This window comes from Equus quagga, chromosome 20, assembly GCF_021613505.1.
Source record: "Equus quagga isolate Etosha38 chromosome 20, UCLA_HA_Equagga_1.0, whole genome shotgun sequence".
Classification (NCBI taxonomy): domain Eukaryota; kingdom Metazoa; phylum Chordata; class Mammalia; order Perissodactyla; family Equidae; genus Equus; species Equus quagga.
Genome location: NC_060286.1, coordinates 4,346,615 through 4,370,553, shown reverse-complemented (window position 1 = coordinate 4,370,553; position 23,939 = coordinate 4,346,615). Strand labels below are relative to the sequence as shown.

The window sequence follows — 23,939 nt, the reverse complement described above, 5'->3', positions numbered from 1 at the left end:
AGAGCATATAACAGGCATCATCACCATCAGCAGCCAGTTATATATCCTTCCAGTTTAGCAAGGACAGAAATAATAGATCGTATTGCATGCCACCCCCAGCATGAAAACCAAATCCTGAAAAAGAATCTGATGGTCCTGCTGAGTCACGTCCCCACCCTTTGGGAAGGTAGGTCCAGGTGATTGAGAGCCTCCCAGAGTCACATGGAACTGGGATGGGCAGTTCCCCAAAGAAAGGCTTCAAGGACACTGAATAAAAGCAGCAGATGTCTACTAGAAATGGATGCGTAGGGACTGGCTGCCTCCCTGAAACACCACGTGTGTAAAGTGTAGCAATGGCGTGGTGCTGTCCCAGAACATCAGCTCGGTGATGGAGGAGCTTGAGAGGAGACGGTGGAGGTGCCTGATAGTTCTAGAAACAATGAATTGCCTCTCTAAGAGAATGGGTGAAGAAATAGATTTTCCCCAGAATTTATCAGCATAAACTCTAAATTTGGGGATTCTGGGAGTGAAAAAAGACGTTAACCTTGAATCCAGGTTTTCAGTAAAGAAACAGAAGGCAATTTTACAATGTCCTATTTTTTGTATCCCAATGGATTTACTCAAATGTTCCTGTTACCCTTAAAAATTCCTCCTCCCCAAAAAAAGCCTCCCAAAATATAATCCAAGCTTCATCCCACCACATAAAGGTGGGGACTCTCTACATCTACTTCCAGTTCATAAGACTTTGGGAGGCTTATTGAGGCGCTAAGACTTAGGATCAGGGTGGAGCATCTCCAGCTATGGATTACTGGAATTGCAGGGGAATTTGGGAGCTTTCATTCCACGCTTTCCCCCTCAGGGGATGAGATAACCACAGCACTCATAGGTGATCTTCAGGAGAGACTGGTTGACCAACTAATTTTTATACATACTGATTTAGTTTAACCGGTAAATGTCTTCATAACTATTTGAAAAGAGACATTTTTCATGCAGTGTATTTTACAACATAACACACACACACAAGCCAACCACTACCCATCCTCCCAAAGAAGAATCGAGAAACCCAGTATTTCTCTACAATGGGATCTACCCATCATAGACCTTCTTCAGTCTAAGGGTTGTAGAAGTTCGCCACCTACTGACCTTTTGCTGAAGTGCCTTGTTCTCCATGAAATGGAGATTGCTAACAGCCAGCCACGCCAGCGATGGACATTGAGGCCGGTAGACTTTTGAAACTATTTCCCAGCAAAATACTTCCCATATAGGGAAGAGAACCAAAGCTGGAAGATCCCACTCAAACATTAAATGTGCTCATGGGCATCTGAAGGCCCTCTGCTGGCCATTCTCATTACACGTACTCCTTAGTTTAAAAAAAAAAAGGTAAAGTTAATCACAGAAAGTTGGGAACAGTGAAGATTTTTTCCTAAAATCTCTGCTTCCAGTCCTCTCGCCCACTCCAGCATTTCTTCCGTGCCTGCTTTCCTCCCGGGGGTTCCAGATGCCAGGCATTCCTTATTAGCCTTTCCTGGAAAACAGGTCAGGGGATCTGGCCCTGACCTTGTCTTGTTCTGAGCTGACTTCAGTTTTTTCCATTATTCTTTTCAAAGTTCCTGTTATCTAGCTTATGGCTTCTTTCCTGACAGTGTTTCAGAGGTGGTCCTAAAAATAGGCTATAAAGCACATACCAAGGCTTTGAAATACTAGCTAATTACGAGCAGTCCGGGAGCTCTTAGAGCAGGCTCGGTAAGCCACCCCAGTTATTACGCAGTGCTCCCTGCAGATCAGTGAAGGCATCAGGACAGGATGCATCGCCCACCGAACCCTGAGGACGGAGTCTGTCCCGTGACTTATTCTTCCTTCCCCACTCCCACTTTTAATCTTCCCCATTGCTATTTCGTCTTCAGAATCTGTTGGGCTACTCTGCGTCTCTTTCCTTTTCCCTGCAGGCTAGGATCTTCTCTGTAGACATTGGAAAATAAGATATCTGTCCATCTGTCTAGGTGCTGGGGGACGCTGGACCAGAGGATTTTTGCAATCCCTTGTGGTTGTCTGGTTCTAGGGTGATAATTCACTGGAGAGCTGCCTTAAAACATATTAGCACAGATACAAATGTGCTGAAAGTTATTTTGATAAATGAAAACTGGTTTATAAGGATTAGCCTATAAGAACGATGACTTGTGAAGGGGTATGATTATAATAATAATAATATTGATCATTAGCAAAACAACATGAAGATTCAAAGACAAGGAATAGGGAGATTGTAGCAGATACAGACAAGAAAAAGCATTGCCAGAGCCAGAAATCTTTGAATCGTGGGTGACAGTCTCTGCCACAGTTTCTTAATCTAAGTGGTCAACACATTAACAGAAATCCTTGATGAGATGTCGCTACATCAAACCCTGAGCAGAAACTCACTATTAATTTGTTAAGGTTAATTTAAGCTTTGTAAATACATAAGTATATTCCAGAATAGAATTACTTCTCAATCAATACCTACTGCGTTGCTTCTCTATTGCTGCATAACAAGCCACTCCAAAATTTAGTGGCTTCAAATAATCATTTATTTGCTCAAATTTTGCAATTTAGGCAGGGCTTGGTACGACAGCTTGTCTCTGTGCCATATGACATCGGCTGGAGCACTTCTGACACTGGAGAATCCACTTCCAAGATGGCTCACTCACATGCCTGACAGACTGTTCTAGGCTTTCAACTGGGGACTGTCAGCCCGGGGCTTCAGTTCTCTTCAACAGGAGTCTCTCCATGTCGCTGCCCGGGCTTCCTTACAGCATGGCAACTGATCCCAAGAAGGAAATGGAAACTGCCAGTCCTTTTGAAAACTGGACTTGAAACTGGCGCAGTGTCACTTTTGCCATATCAGTTGGTCAAAACAGTCAGAGACCTAACTCAGATTCAAGAGGATGGGGAAACAGACTCATCTCTCAATGCAGAGAGTAACAAGGAATTTGTAGCCACAGTGAGAAATAAATATATACATATATTTTATATTATAAATTTATTTATATTTATATATTTACTTATACATAAATTTATATATATACTTATTTCCTAGTATGGCTACAAATTCTTTGTTACTTTCTCCCTTGAGAGAGGGCTCTGTTACCCCATCCTCTTGAATCTTCATATATTATATAAAATATTATATATTATATGTATACATATAAATATGGACATATAAATGACATACCTATGTCATTTAATCCTCCAAACCCTATGACGTGATCATTATTTTTTCCACTTTTAAATTTTTCCCCTATTTTTCATATGTGTAAACTTAGCCTCAGAAATATTAAGTAACTTGACTAATATAATGTGGATATAGAGAAATTAGGAAAAGGAACTGAGGAAGTTTTCCTTTTCCTTAACCACCCACGACCAATTGTAACTTCTGCTTCACACAGAGCCCTGGAGAAGAGAAGAGAAACGAAGGGGCGTGGAGGAGAAGACGGAAGGGAGAGCTGCAGAGACTGTCAAGATGGTTGTTTCTCCAAACATCACACTAAAATGCAAGCTCCATGAAGGTGAAGACTTCTGTCTGGTTTGTTCATACCATAGGCCCAGCGCTAGCCTACCACAGGTTCTTCACAAATACCTGCTGAATGAATGAATGAACATGTGGTATGAAAAGACTGCTTCAAGTTTCTATGCAGCTTAATATAATTAGGTGGAGAATTTGGAATTATATAAACCTTTTACATAATTAAAAATAAAATTAAATCAAAGATAAAAAAGCAATCTCTAAATATTGAAAACAAATGGTTTGTGTATAAAATTGGTGGCATAACCACACAGAGAATGATTATTTCAAGTAACTATTAAGCACAGCACTTTGACTCCAGGTCTTGAACGGGATAAAGGACGAAAGCCTAAAGATTAAAAGAACCATGAAGAAAGCAAACTGTCTCGGTTATCTTACTGATAGTAGTAACATTTGAAACAATCATATACATGTTGTAGAATAAAACAAATAGATAATTATGAACCATGATTTTCAGCATAAAAGAAAAGACGGATAAATGTAAAATCAAAGAAATTCAGTAAAACTCTATCCTCTAAAATTTGAGTTGGGAAATTTCAATATAAACGCATGATATTTTTTCTTTAAAAAAATATATGTTCTAGCTCTAGCTACTAAAAAGGCCTGGAAGCCACAACAATCCAGTAGCCATGAGCACCACCCATCCAAATTGCATTCTCTAAAGACCATTTCCTACTAAAAGGAATCAGGGCTGTTTGGAAAAATGACTGATTCCAGTAAGCAGCAGGAACGTGCAAGATGATCCTGGACCGCTTCCTTGTGCAAGAAAGCAAGGAAGTTGTCAAATACTATTGATACCTTATTTAAAAGGTTACAGTCACCATCTGAAGGGGTTCCAACTGGCCAATTTGAGCATAAAAAAATAACTGCAATGGATTAAAATATGAAATTTATAAAAATCCGTTAGTTCATGATAACACTTAAAACATGACTATACTGATCACCTTGGAGATTTCTACCACACCAACTCATTACTCTTAAAATTAGTAAATAACAGGAAAGAACTAGCAATTAATCCTGCTTTTCCCATACAAATTGAATTTTAGCATAATCAAATAGTTGGTGAAAGAAAATTCTTCTTTATAGACACATTCCTACTAATAAATAAAACAGAATGGCAGATAGTCTCTTCAATACATGGTGCTGGGAAAACTGGACAGCCACATGCAAAAGAATGAAGGTAGATCATTATCTTACACCATGCACAAAAATAAACTCAAAATGGATCAAAGACTTGAAGATACATCCTGAAACTATAAAACTCCTGGAAGATAATATGGGTAGTACACTCTGACATGGAACTAAAAAGAATCTTTTCGAATACCATGTCCTTTCAGACAAGGGAAACAAAAGAAAAAATAAACAAGTGGGACTTCATCAGACTAAAGAGTTCTGCAACACAAAAGAAACTAGGATCAAAACAAGGAGACAACCCACTAATTGGGAGAAAATATTTGCAAATCATATATCTGACAGGGGGTTAATCTCCATAATATATAAGGAACTCACACAACTGAACAATAAGAAAGCGAACAACTCGATCAAAAAGTGGGCAGAGGAGATGAACAGACATTTTTCCAAAGAAGATATACAGATGGCCAATAAACACATGAAAAGATGTTCAATATCACTAATCATCAGGGAAATGCAAATCAAAGCTACACTAAGCTACCACCTTAGACCTGTTAAAATGGCTATAATCACTAAGACTAAAAATAACAAATGTTGGAGAGAATGTGGAGAGAAGGGAACCCTCACACACTGCTGGTGGGAATGCAAACTGGTGCAACCACTATGGAAAACAGTATGGAGATTCCTCAAAAAACTAAAAATAGAATTACCATATGACCCAGCTATCCCACTACGGGGTATCTACCCATACAACTTGAAATTAGCAATCCAAAGTAACATATGCACCCCTATGTTCATTGCAGCCCTATTCACAATAGCCAAGACATGGAAGCAACCCAAGTGCCCATCAACCAATGTTTGGATAAAGATGTGGTATATATATATATACAACGGAATACTGCTCAGCCAGAAAAAAAGACAAATTCATCCCATTTGCAATAACACGGAAGGACCTAGAGGGTATTATGCTAAGCGAAATAAGCCAGTCTGAGAAAGACAAACACCAGATGATTTCATTCGTATGTGGAGTATAAACAAGTACTGGGACAGAGAAAACAGTTCAGTGGTTACCAGGGGAAGGGGAGGGGAGGGCATAGGAGGTGAAAGGGCACACTTATGTGGTGACAGTCAAGAAATAATGTACAACTGAAATCTCACATTGATGTAAACTTTTATGAACTCAATAAAAAAAACAGAATGGCAAAATTAGAGTGACACCATGTTGCAACTCCTAGTAAAATAATGGATTTAAGCAGTAAACATCAATGGATACTAAATCTTTAGAGGAAAAGCTGATGAGAGTTTTGTAATAAAGAGATCAGGCTGACACCACCTGAACCCACTGATCAATATTTTTATTTTTTTTATTTAAGTATGAATTAAGAGCTGTGAAGAGTCTAAGATTTTACTCTACAGTCATGCTCCGCAAAAACGCCGTTTTGATCAACAATGGACCACGTGTATGACAGTGTTCCTGTAAGATTAGTACCATATAGCCTAGGTGTGTAGTAAGCTATACCATTTAAGTTTGTATAAGTACACTCTATGATGTTCACACAACAACAAAATTGCACAGTGATGAAGTTGAACAATGATGCATTTCTCAGAACGTATTCCCATCGTTATGTGACACATGACTGTACTTGCAAGCTAACAAATTAACCTGCCACATCTCAGGGAAGCTGAAAGAAGACACAGACTTTGGGTGAAAGGTAGTGATGGTTAATTTTATGTGTTAACTTGATTGGAACATGGGGTGCCCAGATAGTGGGTTAAACATTATTTCTGGGTGTGCCTGCGAGGGTGTTTCTGGATAATATTAACATAACATTCGAATCAGTAGACTGAGTAAAGTAGACTGCCCTCCCCAGTGTAGGTGGGCCTCATCAATCTGTCAAAGGCATGAAGAATGAAAGGCTGAGTAAAAAAGAATTCTGTCTTCGAGCTGGGACATCAGTCTCCTCCTACCTTCAGTCTTGGACTCAGCTGAAACTTACGCGACCTGCTCTCCTGCGTCTCAGGACTTTGGATGTGGAATGGAACTTAACACCATCAGTTCTCCTGGGTCTCCAGCTTGCTGACTGCAGACCTTGGCCTTCCCAGCCTCCATAATCATGTGAGCCAATTCCTCACAGTAAATCAATCCCTACACCCCCGCCTCTCTCTCTCTTTCTCTGTCTATCTCTGTCTCTCTCTCTAGACTTGATTAGATTCAGATACACCCTATTCAGAAATACATATATATCTCTGGAGAACCCAGATTAACACAGAGACCAAGGACCATCTGTTACTTACAGCAATAGGCAACAGCCAGAGTATCATTACTTTCACACTGGTTTGCTGATCCTCAACTCTAACAGAGCGAGACAAAGAGGGTCAGATGAGCCTTACACATAGGGGATTGCACCAGAGGAAAGGAAACTCAAGATTAGGGAATTCCAATATTTTATACTGTACATTAAACTTGCCTGTCCTCTGTTCCAGTGGGAGATACTATCTCTTTCTTCCAAGACTGCTCACCATACAACGTCCTTGAAAAGATAATGCAGACAAACGGCAGTTAGAGCCTCTTCATGCAAAAGATAGAGAAATGCAAGAGCTCCATGGAGAGCTGTCTCTCAACAGTCTAATCAGCAGATCAATCTTAACATCACTAAGATGGGACATGATGTGTCTCCTGATGTGGTGCAGTAAGAAATACACAGCACCACCTCGGAGTTATTCTTGTCAAAGAGGGTACATCTGAATCTAATCAAGTCTAGAGATCTAGCTACCAGTTTGCAGGAAATACAGGGGATAAAAGAACAAGTAAAGAACAAGTCAGACGAGGAAGCAATCAACCAAATCTACAAGACCTAGGAAACTGTATGCGATAAATGACCTAGTTTCTCCAAGGAATAAATGGAATTTTAAACAGTGGAAGGAGGAGGAACAGTTATGGATCAAAAGAGACTTAGGAAACAATGCAGTGTGGGGACCGATTTGATCCTAGCCTAAATCAACCAATTATAAGACAGTTTTTAGGCAATGGGGAAGATTTGAGCATGGGCCAGGAATTAGGTATTATTAAAGCTATATGAAAGAATTATTCTTGTTAGGAATGATAATGGCATTGAGGTTATGTTTTTAGAAATCCTTGTGTGTTAGAGTTAGTTACTGAACTATTTATGGGTAAAAGGATATGATGTCAGCATTTGCCTTAAATTACACCACCAAGAACAACAACAATGAAAGTAGAAGGAGGAAGAGGAAATGAGTCTGACCAAATGTTATTAATGGTTAAAGCTAGGTGATAGTGCATGACGTTCATAATACTATTTTCTTCCACGTAATGTTGAAATTTTCTGTTAAAAAGTTTGATAAATAAAACGGTGGAAGAATGAAAAAAAAAGAACCAAAATAAGTAAAAGAAATTTATTGAAACCTATAAGGTTGTAGGAGGCCCTGGCAGTGTTGCTTTAACTCAGACTTTACTGGACCACCTCAGGTCTGAAGCTTGCCCTTGAAAGGAGAATAACTTCCATTTTTCCTTTCAGTGTGGAATAGTTCAGACCCTTTGTTCGTTGAGAAGATAAAAGTTCTTATGGGAAAAAAGTGAGGTCCAGGAGAAGAAGGGAAGAAGAGAGAAACAGATGAGGGAAGGAAGAGAGGGAGACTGACATGGATGGATCCCCTTCTCTCAGATTTTATAGTCTAGTAGGGGAGGCATCCATTAATCCAATAGGCACACAGATGAGTGTACAATAATCAGTGGAGATAAATCTATGAAGTAAAAGAATAAATTTCTTTAAGAGCAAAGAATACAAGAACTTGGGAGGCAAAGACAACCTCCCTAAGATGTGACTCTTGCGGTGCTGAGATCTGAAGGTTGAGTGGATGTTAAGTAGGCAAAAGGGGGGAGCTGTTCCAGGACAACCAAGAGAGAAGGCCTTGACCTTGGGATGCAGGGAGGAGAATGTGTCGAAGGGGGCATCAGAGTACACAAAGAGGGGAGACAATCCAGGAGATTCTTACAGTGGCCCTGATGGAGATAATGGTGGCTTACACTAGAATGGTGAAATGGAAATGGAGAAAAGTGGATCTATCTGAGAGATATTTAGGAAGTAAAGTTAACTGCACGTGGTAATGGATTAGATATCATGATAGGTGTGAATGTTTCGTATTGTGCTGTTAGTAATATTTATGTGGTATTATTGGAGGAGGTCATCAAGAGGACTTGACTGCAAGTTGATCCATGAGCTGGGTCCAGGCAATTGAAGGCTTCTCACTCCCTACCTTGTCCTTAGAAGGGCAGCCATTTCAAGCAGGCAGTCTTGAGAGAGCAAGGTGGTGTTGAGACCGTCTGGACTGAATACACGACTGAATCCAGTTAAGGCTTCTGTATAAACTTTTCAGATTCTAGCAGGCAGCTGCAGAGACCTACTCATCTTATGGCCTCCAAGACAAGCCTCATAAGTAAGTTCCCTTACTTATTAAAGCTGCCACCCACCAATCTAGAGAGGTCTGCCTCTTTCTTCGATCTCTCCTTACCCTCTGTATGGGGTCAGTTTCAGATCTCACCTGGGAAGCTCCCGAGGTTGTGAACCAACAGGTATCCACCTAAAGCACTGAGTTTTGGGGGCTGCTGTGCCAGTGCACCACTAGATGAATTGAGTTACAGGGTGCCAGGAAAAGGGACCATGAGCTGGTCCCAAAGAAGGACTAAGTATTAACCCTGGGGAGACTATTAGAAGAGAACTGGGGCTGCTGTCTAGCTTCCCAACACCCCCACCCACCACATTCACATACATTCATGACCACTGTCCAGGCTCTGAAGAAAGAGGAATCGCCTGAAGTCGGGAGATCTGGCTTGAGTTCCAGTTCTGGTTCTCACAAGCTGAGAGACATTGGTCAGTTCAAGTTTCTGGGTTGTGAACTCAAGTGCTGCCATTGAAGTCTTTGGACCCGCGGGCCTTTGAGTCCTATAATGGGCACCTGGGCTGAAATCTTGAGGGGAAGAAGCCGGAGGAGGTGGGAGGAGTTTAGATGTGGAAGTGATGAGTCCTACTACAGTAATCCTTTGGGAGCAGACCGGTCCTTTCTTCTTGTGAAATCACCCACATGGTCGTTTTTATTGTTCAAATGCAAAGAAAAGAAACTCTATGAAATATTTCCATTTCAGAAGAGGGTCTTTGCTTTAAATTTGCATAACCAAAACCTGGCAATAGTGCAGGTAAACTCTGGGTAATATTTGGCATTACATTTGATAGGTTATAAAAGAAGGGTAAAGTCATTTAACAAAATATGTATCTCATGTAAAGGATCAATAGAACCAGTAACTGGGCAGCAACAAGATCCCACACCCAGAACACGGGGAAAACACCATACTCCTGTCACCACGTACATCCTTGTTCTAAAAGACAACCTGCCTGTACAGGAAAGACCCCTACCCTCAGGTGAAAGAAACCAACCAGATCACCATCAATTTTTCCCAGAGTAAATTAAGCACAGAGATGTTGTCTTACAAATTACATTCTCATGCATCACTGATCACTATTTCTCTATTCTGTTTTAAGATTCAAAGAATAGGTCTGGTGGTATGGAAGCCCCAATATACACGAGTCCTATTGTTAGGCTTACTTTCACCCATGACCGTGTCTCTGTTTTCCTGCATAGCATCCCCATAGGGAAAGCAAAGTCAAAACACTACAAGAGTGGTCAATACAGTGTTTATTGCACAGAACACTGGATTTAAAGACAAAAGACCAAGGACTAAAACTCTTCATGGCCTCTTACTAGCTGTGTGATCACATGCAAACTTCACACCCTGCCTCTCCCTTTCCTCATCTGTGGAACTGTGATGATAAACTCACTTACCCACCAGGTGATTCATGACGAACATATGCAACACTCTTTGTGAAAGTACTCAGCGTACGTGATTAAATAAGTGTTGATTAATAGTTTGCTTTCTTTCTCCTGAAGAGAATATTTTTTTCAGTCATCTGTCCTTCTTTCATGAGGAAAACTGAAGAAAGGAAATAGACTTTAACCAGGGATTGTGGTGCACATGCACTCAGTCTGTCTCTGGTCACTTCTCAGTCTTAATTAATAAGGACAGCAGCCAGCCAAACCCAAAGATCTGAAGGCCTGGCCATCAGCTTGGCATCCTGGGGGCAGCCTGCTGCAGCTCTGCCTGATGGGCCAGCGTTCTAGTTTTGATGCCACCCATTTCAGACACTAGCACAGCCTTGACGTATGAATGTTGATGAGCAAACTGACACATTTGTCCTGTAATTGCAGAAGTTGGCAGCCAAGTTTCAACACACTGATGTGCTTGTTGATTTTGAAAGCTTTGATGGGTCCTAATGACCAATTCAACCTTGCATATGACCAGGAACGACTGACCACAGCTTCTAAGGTAGAACTCCCCTGGGCTTCAGTAAAAACATGCTAATCCAGTGTGTTTCAAGGTGTGGTCTCTGGGCCACCTACTCCTGAATGTGCTGGTGACCTCATTAAAATGCAGACATTCCCCAGAGCTACTGAATCAGAATCTCTGGGTGTGGGCCCCGGGGTCAGCACTGTTCACCAGCACCACAGGAGTTTGGATGCTCATAGAAGTTTGAGAAGGTTAAGCGAACTCAAGGTTATGATTCAAACTACTAAGACTCCAAGGGCTATATCTAATAGACAATACTTCCATCCAGAACAAGATTTAAGTATATTGAACTCCTGAATTCCAAAATATCAATTATGATTTTAAAAAATGAGTGCAATCTGAGAAGTGTAAACTGACGACAAAATCTGATTTTACCTACATTAATCAAGCACATTGGTTGCACTAAAATGGGAAGATCTGTCCCTTATGCAATAAAATGACTGACTTTAATGTCTTCGATAGGGTGTTACATTACATCAGTCTCTGATGATAAGAATAAGCCCAGTAGATAATCACTTGCCAAGTCAATCACTAGCGGTAACAATTGAATATGAACCTTCTCTTTGGGTTTTTACTTGCCTGTTTTAAACTCGGAATTGAATTTAAGTAGGGAAAACACTTTACGCTGAGTAACAGAATTTCCACTTCCCTCAGTCAAGGCCAAGAATTCAGCTGGTGGAGCTCGCATAGTCCCTGGGGCTGGGACCAAAGAGGCAGCCTGTGTGATTAGAAGAATTGACCAACTAAGTAAATATATCGAGGTCAATGGGAGCCAGGTTTTTCAGTGCGGGAGAAGGGAGTTACAAATAGGTAAAAGAAGCAAGGATGAAGCTTGTGGTGTCAGATTGGAATTGAAGGTATCAATGCAAATGCATGGCTTTTTAATACAGACAGATGATAGATAGATAGATAGAGGTGGATGTGTCTATACATGTGAGTGTGTGTGTATATATACTCCCTGTCTACATATTTCCTAGCCTGCTGAGAACTAAAAGCAATGACACCCCAATACCAATGAGCACCAAGATCATGGTTTCCAAATTACATTCTCCCCTAAAAGGAACCAGGACTCTAAAGAAATAACTGATTCCAGGGCTGTGGCAGGGAAATGGCAGATGAGCCCAGAACATTGTATTGTGCCAGAAAGTAAGGAAGGGGTCAAAGAATGATGGGGACATGTCAAAAGGATATAGGAGCCAGCATGAGGGAACTAACAAATAATAATAGTAACAGGTAATAACACATTGAGCAAAACAAAAGTTCATGAGTTCATATTTATATAAATAAATATATAAATATATAAATAAATGAGGGGAAAAGAAAAACTCTACCTGAGAATGACGAATAATAAATATAGAGGGAATAATGGAATTCGAAAATCCCCATTTGGCAACTGTCATGGTAATAATTGATTCAATGTGAATCATCAGTGGGTGACAAAACTGATGGGTGAAAACTTGATGAGCAGGATATTTACATCATCTCAAAGCATCTCTCCACAAAATACTCATTCATTGCTTATTAATAAATAAGTACATAATAGTTGCTACCTTTATAATAGAGTAACCAGGCAGATACCATCTTAACCAAGTGATCAAAGTGAACAGTTAGCGGACAAAGAAATATCATGTGCCTCCCGATATAATACACTGAGAAGAACACACAAACACTGCTTCTGGAGTAGTCCTGCCAGAAATATATAATCTGAATCTAATCATGAGAAAACATGAGACAAACTCAAATTGAGGAACATTTTACAGAGTAAATTTTAAAAACTGTCAATGTCGTAAAAGATAAGGAAAGACTGGGAAACTGTTCTGGATTGAAGGAGATTAAAAGAGATGAAAACCAAATGTAACACATGATCCTAGATTGGATCTTGGACCTATATGATATTATTGGGTCACTATTGGGACAATACGTAAATTTTTAGTCGGTCTATGGATTAGATGATAGTATTATTCAATATTAATTTCCTGTGGGTATGTACGACAGAGTCTTTACTTTTAGGAAATACACATTGAAGCCTTAAGGGGCAATGGGGTTATCATGTCTATAACTTTCAAATGGTTTAGAAAAAAATTAATAAATATATATAGAGAGAGGGAATGATAAGGCAAAAGTAGGGAAATGTTACTGTAGGAGAGGAAAAACTTGTCCTCTATCCTCTCAGATTCTCAACCTGAGGGCTGCCAATTAAACTGACAAAAGACATGTTAACAGGAGAAAAAGATTTATTCATATATACATGGGAGCCAGCAAAAAAAGTAGCTGGCTCGTTAAAGGTTTGAGTTAAAGACTTATATACCAAAACTAGTGCAGGAAAAAGAGAGGGGAGAAAAGGCTTTTCTGGGAAGAATAAATAGCTTTCTCTAGGAAAGACAAATGGGTTTTTAGGAGAACAACTGCGAGATAAGAAGTTAGCGACCATATTTGTCCATCCAGGTATGAACGGTCTTTCTGTCTCCTTCAGCGCCATGAAACTCCCCCGGGAAGGAAGTGGGAGTAGGTTTCACTCATGTTCTTCCTTCCGGGAGTAGGTACCCCCGAAAGAAGAATTTATGGCAGCTTTATTTCCCGGAAAATGCTTTTAATCAGATAAGGAAAGCTCCAAGAAGTCTTCTTTTTGTATCTGTTGATTCTCAAATGTCTTGAGCTTAAAATAGTCTTTATGCCAGCTCTGGTGTTCTGAATGGTCCCCACATTAACAACTGGGAAATCTTGATGAAATATCTATAAAAGTTCTTTGTGCTGCTTTTTGCAAATTTTTTGTAAACTTAAAATTGTTTCAAAATAAAGTTTTTAAAAGTATATATACCCCATCCTCATAAACTGGGAATGTAATTTAAAAAGATATTGTCAGCCCATTTGCTTTATTAAAATGCCAACTCTGGTGCATGGATTAAATGTAAAAAGAAAGATTTAATTTCCATAAATTAGTGACTAGTAAGCCTCTCTCCTTGAGGAAGAGAGCCCTGTAAGGCACACGAGTAACTCGATCCAGGCGGAAGGAGGTATTATCCAGGAGCCTTAGAGCTCTTCAGTAAGAACGGCAGCCCTTCCTGTCAGATAACAGATCTCAGGCTGAGTGTAGGATGACCACTGGGCTAAAGGCTCCGCTGACAGCTTTCTGGGTTATAACCCACGGCAAAGGTGACCTGGCGTCCACAGTTGGATTTTCTTGCCCAAATCCCTATCTTAGAAACTAACATAATGTTCAGATCTTCACATTAAAATAAGAGGTCCTTGTTTTTTTATTTTGCAAAATGAAAGTCCTGATATGTTCCACTAAGAAGAATAATAATATAAGCAACTCACATGTATTAAATACTTAGTCTGGATCTGGCCTTCTCATAAATATGTTACCTGCATTATTGTATTTAATCATCTCCATTTCCTTGTGAAATAAGGACTATTATTATTCTCTTCATTTTATAGAAGAAGAAACCAGATCTGAGCCCTTCAACTCTCAGGATCACAAGGCTGCCAGTGGCAGCATCAGGATTTGAAGCCCAGCTTTCTACTATCCAAGCCTGTGTAATGGACCACTCTACAAGATGCTGTGCTGTGCCTCAGTATTCCGTGGTTCCCTCTGGACTCCAGTTTATGGTAATAACTTAGGGTCAAAATCCTCTGATAAATACATCATCTTAGTTTTAAGAAAATCCTGAGATGCCCCAATGGAAAACAATTTAAGGTAACCTTCTCAATACCAACCCAAGGAAGAGGGGAACTGCTCTGCAAACAGGAGCCAGCTTAGGTTCTAGCTGACTCATATTTACTGCTTAATGCCTTGACTTGCCTCACCGCTGTGGCCAACTGATAAGTGTTGAGCTATCTTTAGCCGCTTTGGTCAAAGGGCAGGAGGGAGAGGTTGTTTAGAAAAGACACTGACAAATACTCATCTCCAATTTTAATTTATTTTCCTTTATATTCTTAATTAGAAACTCTTGACTCAATCAACATTCTTTCTTCCTCAGTTGAATGTTAAATACACCAAATGGCTACTCCTGAACAGTATCTACTAAAACAAAATGGGAGCATCCAAGAGCTGGGACCAAACTACAAGAAAATCCTGATCCCTAACTCCTAGTTCCGTCCTAGGAGCTCTCACACATTTCTTCTGCCTCAAGATGCAAAGGATGATATTCAGAGTGTGACACATCTTCTTGCACATTTCCTGGAGGATCAGATAGAAACCTCCTCATTTCTCTTTCACTCGAGAAAGGAAAACAGAATCAAGCAAGCTTAAGTGACATTGTTATAGGGGTCATTGATTCTAATTTATGAAAAAGAATACCTTTGGGAACTTCTGTGTCAACTATTGTCAGTAATAAGGCACAAATAGCTATGGATATGATGTATATTATTTACATATATGCTGGGTTAAATTTGTTGCTTCCTTTTAGGACTGTTGCATTTTCCCCCTCTTCTTTTGCAATTATTTCATTTTACCTCGATGGCTACCATAGCAGACCTGAGAGAAGGACAGAGAAAGCAGAGAAGTCTGTTAGGAATTGCTCCTTCCCGGGGCCAGCCCTGTGGCACAGCAGTTAAGTTCGCATGTTCTGCTTTGGCGGCCTGGGGTTTGCCAGTTCGAATCCCGGGTGCTTCCCATGTATAAAGTAGAGGAAAGTGGGCACGGATGTTAGCTCAGGGCCAGGCTTCCTCAGCAAAAAGAGGAGGACTGGCAGTAGTTAGCTCAGGGCTAATCTCCCTCAAAAAAAAAAAAAAAAAAGAAAGAAATTGCTCCTGCCTAAGAATGCATACTTATCAAGCCTGGACCTCCCCCTCGACAGCTGGGAGACAGGGCTGGGAATCTCGCTCTTAAACAGCTTCATTGGGGTATAATTGACAAATAAAATTGTATATATTTAAGGTGTACACTTAATGTTTTGATATATGTATACATTGTAAAGTAGTCACTGTAATCAAGATAATTAATATATCCATCATCTCATATAGTTACTATTTCCTTTTTTCTGTCTTTCTTTTCTTTTCTTTTTTTTTTTTTTGTGGTGAGAACACTTAAGGTCTACCCACCTAGCAAACTTCAAGCACAAGTACAGTATTCTTAACTGCAGTCACTTGGGTGTCTATCAGCTCTCCAGAACCCATTGATATTGCATAACTGAAACTTCGCGCCCCTTGAGCAACATCTCCTGTTCTCCCCCTGCCCTCCCAGCTGCAGACCTCTGGCAACCACACTCTACTCTCTGCTTCTGCGAGTTGGACTATTTCTGTTTCGCATGTAAGTGAGATCATGCAGTATTTGTCTTTCCGTGTCATTCCCACAGAAAGGACATTATCTGGTTGTAGGACATTATCATCCCGGCTCTCGTGGCCTGACTTTCGCGGCCACCTTTGACTCAAAGGTGACAGGATAGGGGCCAAGGTCCAAAAGGATCAGAGGATGGGCTCCTCGGCCCAGGTGGCGGCCACTACTGTGTGTTCTTGTATTTGGGTTCCACCCTTGTATTCCCAGACCCCAGAGAGCTGGGCAGGTTGATACTACAAGTGCCACCTCCAAACTCTGCCCTTGGTCCACTTGCATGAAATAGGCTCCGAATGCTTTGGCATTAAATAACAATAATGATAATGAGGATAAATTTGAGAATATCTTGTTACGGTGACTGCTGTGTAATCATCACCACAAATTTATGAAGTGACTTATTATTCCCATTCTCCAGACGAGAAAATTGAGGTTTAAAGTATTTAAATAACTCAGCCAAAGTCAAATCCAGGCAATGCTTTCTACCTCACAACTCAGTTTTGATGGGGCTGAGCTCTCTCATTGTCCTTCTCCTAACCAAGACCCTGGCGGCAGCTCCGGTCCCCCCGCCACAGCCCTCCAATATCGCATCGGTCCCTCATGGGAAGAAATGCAAGGATGGCCAGTATTGAAGCTATTCATGAAAAGGGCCTCAGTACCTCTACAAGTCTCTTTTCTCCTTCCAGGCACGTGGCACGTGACCCCTTCCATGATGCACATGCGGTTACTTGGGAAGCAGACTGAGCTGGAGATGAGCATGCAGGACATTTATCTTAGGAAGTGCTCTTAGGAGGCAGGGTTGAGAAGAGAGGGACACTGAGCTGAGACGCAGCCTCCACGAAGTCTCAGCCAATCCCACAGGGAGCAGGCAGCCAGGCCTTTGCACGCCCAGATCAACCAGGCTTTACAAACAGGCTGCTCTGGGAAAGATGTAACATAGGGCAAAGGAGCTCTGTTTGGCTGGGGTATCTCCTGAAGAGTGTGACCTCTGAGCCTGTCTGCCAGTAGCACTCCTGGCAGTGCGGGAGATTTAGGACTTCACTTCTGAAGGGGGACAGGATTATTTTAGAGGGAGCTTTGTTTTTTGCTACCTCTCACAACACACACTCGTACACACACACGTAAAATCCATGGCACTCACCAATGCCTTTGAGAAATTTTTTTCCAGAAGAGAGACAGAGAGATGCTGCAAAATGCTGATTATGGCCTGAAAAGAGAAAATTGGGCTGCTGAAAAGATCCAGCCACATTTGTAACGTTTGTGTTACTCCTATTGCCCAGTTTTAAACTGCTTACAAGGAAGAGGACTTCTCCCCTGCTTCATAATGAATCTTTCAGAATTCGCCTTCCATAGCTGCCTCACCATACAGCTGAAGGGTCATTTAAGGGTTCCCAAGTTCCCACCTGAATGTGTGGCCTGCTGGCTGCTCGAGGAGTGCGGAGCCCTCAAGGGCTTCCCTGCAGGCCTTCAGTGCGCGCCTTCTCTTCCCCTCCCTAGACTTCTGCTATCTTGGACCTCACAGACTACTTGATGCTGCAGCAGTGAAGGTTCCCTTCTACAGTGCCAGGAGCAATGTCTGGCACATAGTAGGTGCTCCATAAATATTGGTCAGATGACTGAATATTGTGCTCCAGTTGGGAATTTAAACATCTGTCTTGACGCCAGCCACCACTCCACCACTCCACCGCTCCCTCCGTGTTTGAGCTCCACGGTTTCCCATTGTCTGCCCAATGCACAGACCCATTTTCTAGGAGTTAGGTTCAGACCTGGAACCCAACTATTAAGATTATTTCCCAGGCATCCCTCTACCTAAGTATCCAAATACATAAGCTGGTAATTAATTTAGCTAAATCTCTGAGGTTTAAAAAAAGGGAGAGGCTCATACACGTAACCGTTCAAAAGAGAATTCAGAAAAAAAGGAAAAGAGAATTCAGTACTTTGCAATTAAGTCAAACACAAAAGTCAACCATATTTTACACTTGGTAAAGGCAAACTAAACTTAGCAAAGAAACTAGCTGTCTTTCAAGGTAGATGTAATAACTTTTGCTGACACAGAATTTGTGGAAAAAATGTCCTTATAACATTTAAAAAGTTCTCTTTGTAAAAGTAAAATCATTCTGGATTAACACTCAGAAGGCTCTACTTCAATCCACAAAAATCTCGGCCTGTATTCTTTCCCATTCTACTGCCTGTTTAAATAACCAGATTCTTGGCCCTAGCTGCCTGGATCCCCTTTGCCTCTGTCTTCTACTTTTCTCTATATAAAAGTGACCCTCTTTTTTGGCCTTGACTCTCCTTGCTGTCAGTAGGCGGCTTTAACTGAAAAGGTGCATTCATGTTCTTGGCTTTGCCAGTAAATTGACTTTCTAGCTGACTTGGCAAGGTTCTTGAGGTGGGAGAGACTGAAGTGCACAATCAGGTGGCCAAGGAATGGGGAAAGCATGCTACAGATTAGAAAAACTTGAAAATGGACACTGTAAGTTTTAAAAGCACTATTAGTTTCAAAGGACTGAAGTTATTCCTCATAACTAAAGGTATGTACACATAACTTTAAAGCAAAATGTGTCCAACTGCATTTAAAAATTATTTCACTTGAGATAAAACATATAAATTAGCTATCTCAATTTCCATAAAAAATTCTTGGTTCAAATTCTTTGGTCTAATTTAGAATTCAGGGTTTCTTGTATTTGGATTTATGCGTCTGAGCAATTAAACGTTTGATGTGATAAAAAGTCTTTATTTTCACAACAAATACAGTAGGTCTTTGCTTGTTTCTGTAAAAACAAAAATGCAGGAAAATAATTCAGAAAAACATATCTAGGATCTGATTCTCTAGAGTTTTTACCTTGTCAACATCTTTGGCATAAAAAATAATTTAGCGATCACCTCTGCATATTGCACAGACTACAGGGGGTTCTGTGAGCACCACAAAAGCCATTCAGCTGGCTCTCTCTTCCCGGTACTAGCACGATGCCTGGCCCAGAGTGGTGCCCAGTGACTGTTTCATGGATAGCTGAACAGAGCTATTGGCTCACAGCAGAAAACAATCCCTTCTGACCTTACGACATAAAGGTGAAGACCATCGGCGGGGGACCGCCACTTTCGTGAAGAATGCAGGGAAGAAGGGAGAAAGGGAGGGAGGGACACACAGAGAGACTGATGGCCTGTTAACACCTTTGATATTCTGATGAGTTTAAGTCTGAAAACCTTCTGTCGTTCACCTTAAAAAACATTCTGCATCAATTAATACATTTATGGAATATGCATTTATTTTATGCCTGATATGTTCCAAGCACCGTTCTAGGCAGTGAACAACACAGTCATGAACAAATTCCCTACTGCCATGGAGTTACACTCCAGTGAAACCCACACCACTACCCTGAAAGGCAAATGTTGATAACCCCATTTTTATGAGTAGGGAAATATCCTAGTACGCTTGAGATCCCTGACCTGTCCAGGGTTTTAGGTGGCACAAGTTTTGCACATTACCATCCTACTCTATTTGAAGCCAGCTTTATAGACTAATCCACTTATTTAACCTTGTATCACCAGCAGCTGATACTCTAATTCAAGCAAGTTTTTACCATAAGGAAAAGGGTCTATTAAAAATATATACATAATACACACACACACATTATACACTCGCATATATACATATGCACACATCTCAACACAAAAAAATAATTTCCTAGTATTTGCATTTTTGTAGGCTTAGCAATACAAAGAGATATTAATATGACCTGATTTTGCATCGTTTTTAAGTATTTTTACATATTCTAATTAGACTGCAAACGATTAATAATCAAGGTAGTTTTTTTTCTATGAACTCCTTTTTCTTAAAAAAACGTATTTCCATGGGCTTATTTGAAATTTGACAAAGTAAAAGTTTACTGGAAATACAGCAAGAGAGTTACATGCTAGAGTACACTTATAAAATTTTAAATTAAACATAAGTGAATTACATAATAAGAGTATTCATTTCAACTTTCATAGAACAAGGCAATACATAAGGAAAGTTTGTTTTAAAAAAGAAATCAATTTCAGTCCTCTAGAGAGATATTATAGACCTAATTATTAGAAACCAATTAGATGTTAAGAAAAATCACTTAATCCCAAATCTTTCAACAGATTTTACAAATTAGACCTATTAAATATTTTAAGAGAGTATTTAAATGTTATGCTGAATCAAACAGAGAAATTTAAATAATTTAGAAGGATTCATTAAAGGTTTAATTTTATCCAACAGAATTCAACATTGGACTCTCTTTTAGTTTCATCAAGCACCAAGTAAGGTGGGAAGAGAACCAGATCTAAGAGAGTTGGGAAGCCTGGGTTCAGGTCTCATCACTGCTGTGTGACCTTGGACAGAGGTGTCATTTAAGCACTTTGAGTACTGGTTTATCTTTCCATATCAAAAGATCTTTTTAAAGAATGAAAGTGGGTGAAACTGCTTTGAAAACTGTAAGAAGGCAATCTCACTGCATGCGATTTATTACCACTATTACTCTACCGCCCTCCAGGCAATGGAGAGAGGACGTTAATCACAGGTCTGCCCACGCCGGCTGAGCAGATCACATCCCAATAGCTGCAGGCATGCTTCACTCAGGCCAGGCCACTGATGCTCTCCTCAGCAGGCTGTGCAAAGACATCCAGGTGCTTTTCTGGGTCTCCAGTCGGGTGCTCTTTTAAACAGAAAGAAAGTTAGACTCACTGGTTTCAGAAGCACAATTGGTAGTTCATGCTCTACGTACATTTAGTGCAGCTGCGGTACAAAAAACACTCAGAAAATCATCTCCTGATTTTAGGCATTGCTGGCAGTTCTAGTCAGCCACGCAAGTAGTTTAGTTTCTTTAACAATTCAGACAATGGCTGCGATGAACTTATCCTAAATTATTTCTCCATTGATCCCTTTTTGACCACAACGTTGGGGTGTTTGAATACAGGATGGTCCTTATCTTTTCTCCACCTTGTTTTCTTCCAAAAGAAAACACTTGTCTTCACTTGGTTAATCATCTCTATTAAAATTTTGTGCCTGTATCACCACCTATTCTCTCTTTCCTGCTTACCTAATTATCTTTTCTGCCATGCTTTCTCGATTTTATTTCAAAAACCCAACCCTTTCTCCTAAAAGTCATTCCTTTGTCACGGTTGGCAATTTCACCATATTTATCAACTCTATTTTTTTCCCCAGTAAACATCTGTCTTATTATGCCCATATGAAAACACTAGGCATACGCAAGACATGCCCCTACTTTCAACCTTACCTCTACTTTTCCACTTATTTTCTTTAGTCATTTGTCGGTACCTCCAAACTTATCTACTTGGGTGTTAACTGTCCTTGTACAGAAATCTTTCATCCTCTTTGAAAGAGTAACTGCCTCTGTGTTCATTATATTTACTCTCTACTTCTTATGCATCTCAATGCTGCTATTAATAACAATTTCCTAGAAACTGAAGACTTAATACCGGTTATATGATGATTAAGGATTATTGTGTGTGTGTGGGGGGGTGTAATGGTAGTGTGGTTTTGCTTTTAAAAGTGAGACGTTACCACTTAAGTTGTGAAATATTTATAGATAAGATATAATTTCTGGGATTTGTTTTGAAAAACTACGAGAAAAGGTGGTGGCATCCCCCCATGGAGGGATTATACTCTTCCATCCACCCATTTCAATATTCTCCACAAGAAAAAGGCACAAAGATTTCCTCTTAACTGGCTACAGTCTGGGCTACTCTCATAAGATCTAATACATGACTTTTGCCATTTAAATGGTGCTACAAAACCCAATACCAAAATACAAAATTATTATATACTATGTTATATATATTAATACCTATCATTTACTATGTTCTAGGCTACCGGGCACTGTTAAGGTGATTTACATAAATTATCTCATTTATTCTTCACAATAAACTTATCAGGTAGTTTTCACTGAAGTCTCAGAGAGGTTAAGAAACTTGCCCAGTATCATCAGGATAGAAATAAACACTTTGAATGTTCACCATCAGTTCCAAATACGAAGAAAATAATGATTCCCACAATAACTCAAAACACAATGCTCACATCCATAACGGTGTACTTCATTTCCAAATTATAAGCTATCAAGTAGACTTGGCCAAAGACAAGGTTGAAATCAGTTTACATTTACCTAGTTAAGTCAATACTGGGTGGACTTACAAATTTTATTTCATTTGCATTCACAATAAAATCAAAATGCTAGCTGACTGTGCAAAGAGTCACTGTTTACAGCCACAACTGGAGGGAGAGAGGTAGGAAAGCTTAAAGGCAGCAGGTTTAGCTTTAAGGTGGTAGTTTCAGCCCTCTTAAAATGACCAATAACCATGTACAATTATGGGAAATCTGGCCCTAAAGACAATCATGATCAATCCTCTATAGATTAGGGCATTGAATCCTGAGTGGTTCACAAACACACACAAAATTTAGCGATTACTTTATATATTAGCTTTAAAAAGTTTCATGCAATTGTGAGTTTTAATGCAGCACAGTTCCTTAAAATTGTCAATATTGTTTCCTTAATGGAACTAGTGCATTCCTAAAGACACATGCATTTTTACAAATTCTTACTATTGGCTTTAACCGAAAAATTGAAGGCATTTTCCTCTGGAAAATATTTAAGTCCCAGAAAACAAAACTTCTTGAGAATGCCTACTTAAGATGAATTTTTTTTTTCAGTTTGTGCAACCTGCTGGCTTTTAAAAAGGGTGAGTTTCTTTGGCGTCAAAGGAAAATACAGGAGACATACAAATCTTCACAGTTGTAAATGAACAAATGAGGGTACACACTTCCTGGAAGACAAATCTCACTAAGAGCATGTTTACTAAAAAATCTCAGTCGGGGGGACCAGAAAAGGCTATAAAACGTTTTTAAGAAATTTCAAATCAATTCACTGTGTAACAATTTCAGTAACAAATATCTTTATACAATCTATTTAAAAGCTAGGTCCTTCCCCTAGCATGTTAAATCATTTTATTTACAGAAACGTACATACAAAATCTGATAATTGAGGTATTAGAAAAGTGAGATATATTCATACATCAAAGAGGTACTCATGAATATCCATCATAACTGAAAATAAGCTTATTTCTCAGCATTATAAAAATATTACATTACAACCCCAGCATTCTTTACATGTCTTTAATTAGTAGAAAATAGATTTTGGCACTTGGGCAGTCCGCGTTATTCCTGGGTCTTTTCATATGAAGATAAACACTGATTGCCATTAATAGAACCTGTGCTTTGAGCTCTTCCCAGCAGCACTAACTGGCTGTCCCAAGCCTGGCACCGCCTGTGGCCAGGTGTTTCCCATCCCCACTCCTGCCCTTCTGATGAATTACCACTTACTAAATAAATGATCAGCTAGAATCAAGGATGACACACCATGGCCAGAGAACACAGCAAAATTAACCTGGCTCTCTCAGAAACAAAAATACCTGCCCTTGCATCAGCATTAACGATCTTCCAAAAAGAAGAGTAAATAATACACCTCCATGTTCCAGTACAACCACCGGTTAAACGAGAAATGACCAACCTCATTGAGAGGTGAAAAGATTTCAAATTCACC

The 23,939-nt window shown here is 40.0% G+C and overlaps 1 protein-coding gene across 7 annotated transcripts in view; it reads left to right on the top strand.

The window, feature by feature from the left end:
• The window catches only part of CCDC198 (coiled-coil domain containing 198), a 56,726-nt gene extending 41,057 nt beyond the window's left edge, over positions 1–15,669 (top strand). For 2 of the 7 annotated variants that reach the window (XM_046647886.1, XM_046647885.1), the window contains exons 7-8: positions 14,523–14,693; positions 15,065–15,669. In XM_046647886.1, coding sequence (XP_046503842.1) covers positions 14,523–14,693; positions 15,065–15,112 — 219 coding nt within the window. In that variant the 3' untranslated portion in view covers positions 15,113–15,669. Of the gene's footprint in view, positions 1–3,398; positions 3,832–6,039; positions 6,133–10,945; positions 11,064–14,522; positions 14,694–15,064 lie in introns of those variants that run through there. The other 5 variants (XR_006886393.1, XM_046647888.1, XR_006886395.1 and 2 more) reach the window with 5 other exon arrangements.
• The last annotated feature ends 8,270 nt before the right edge of the window (positions 15,670–23,939 follow it).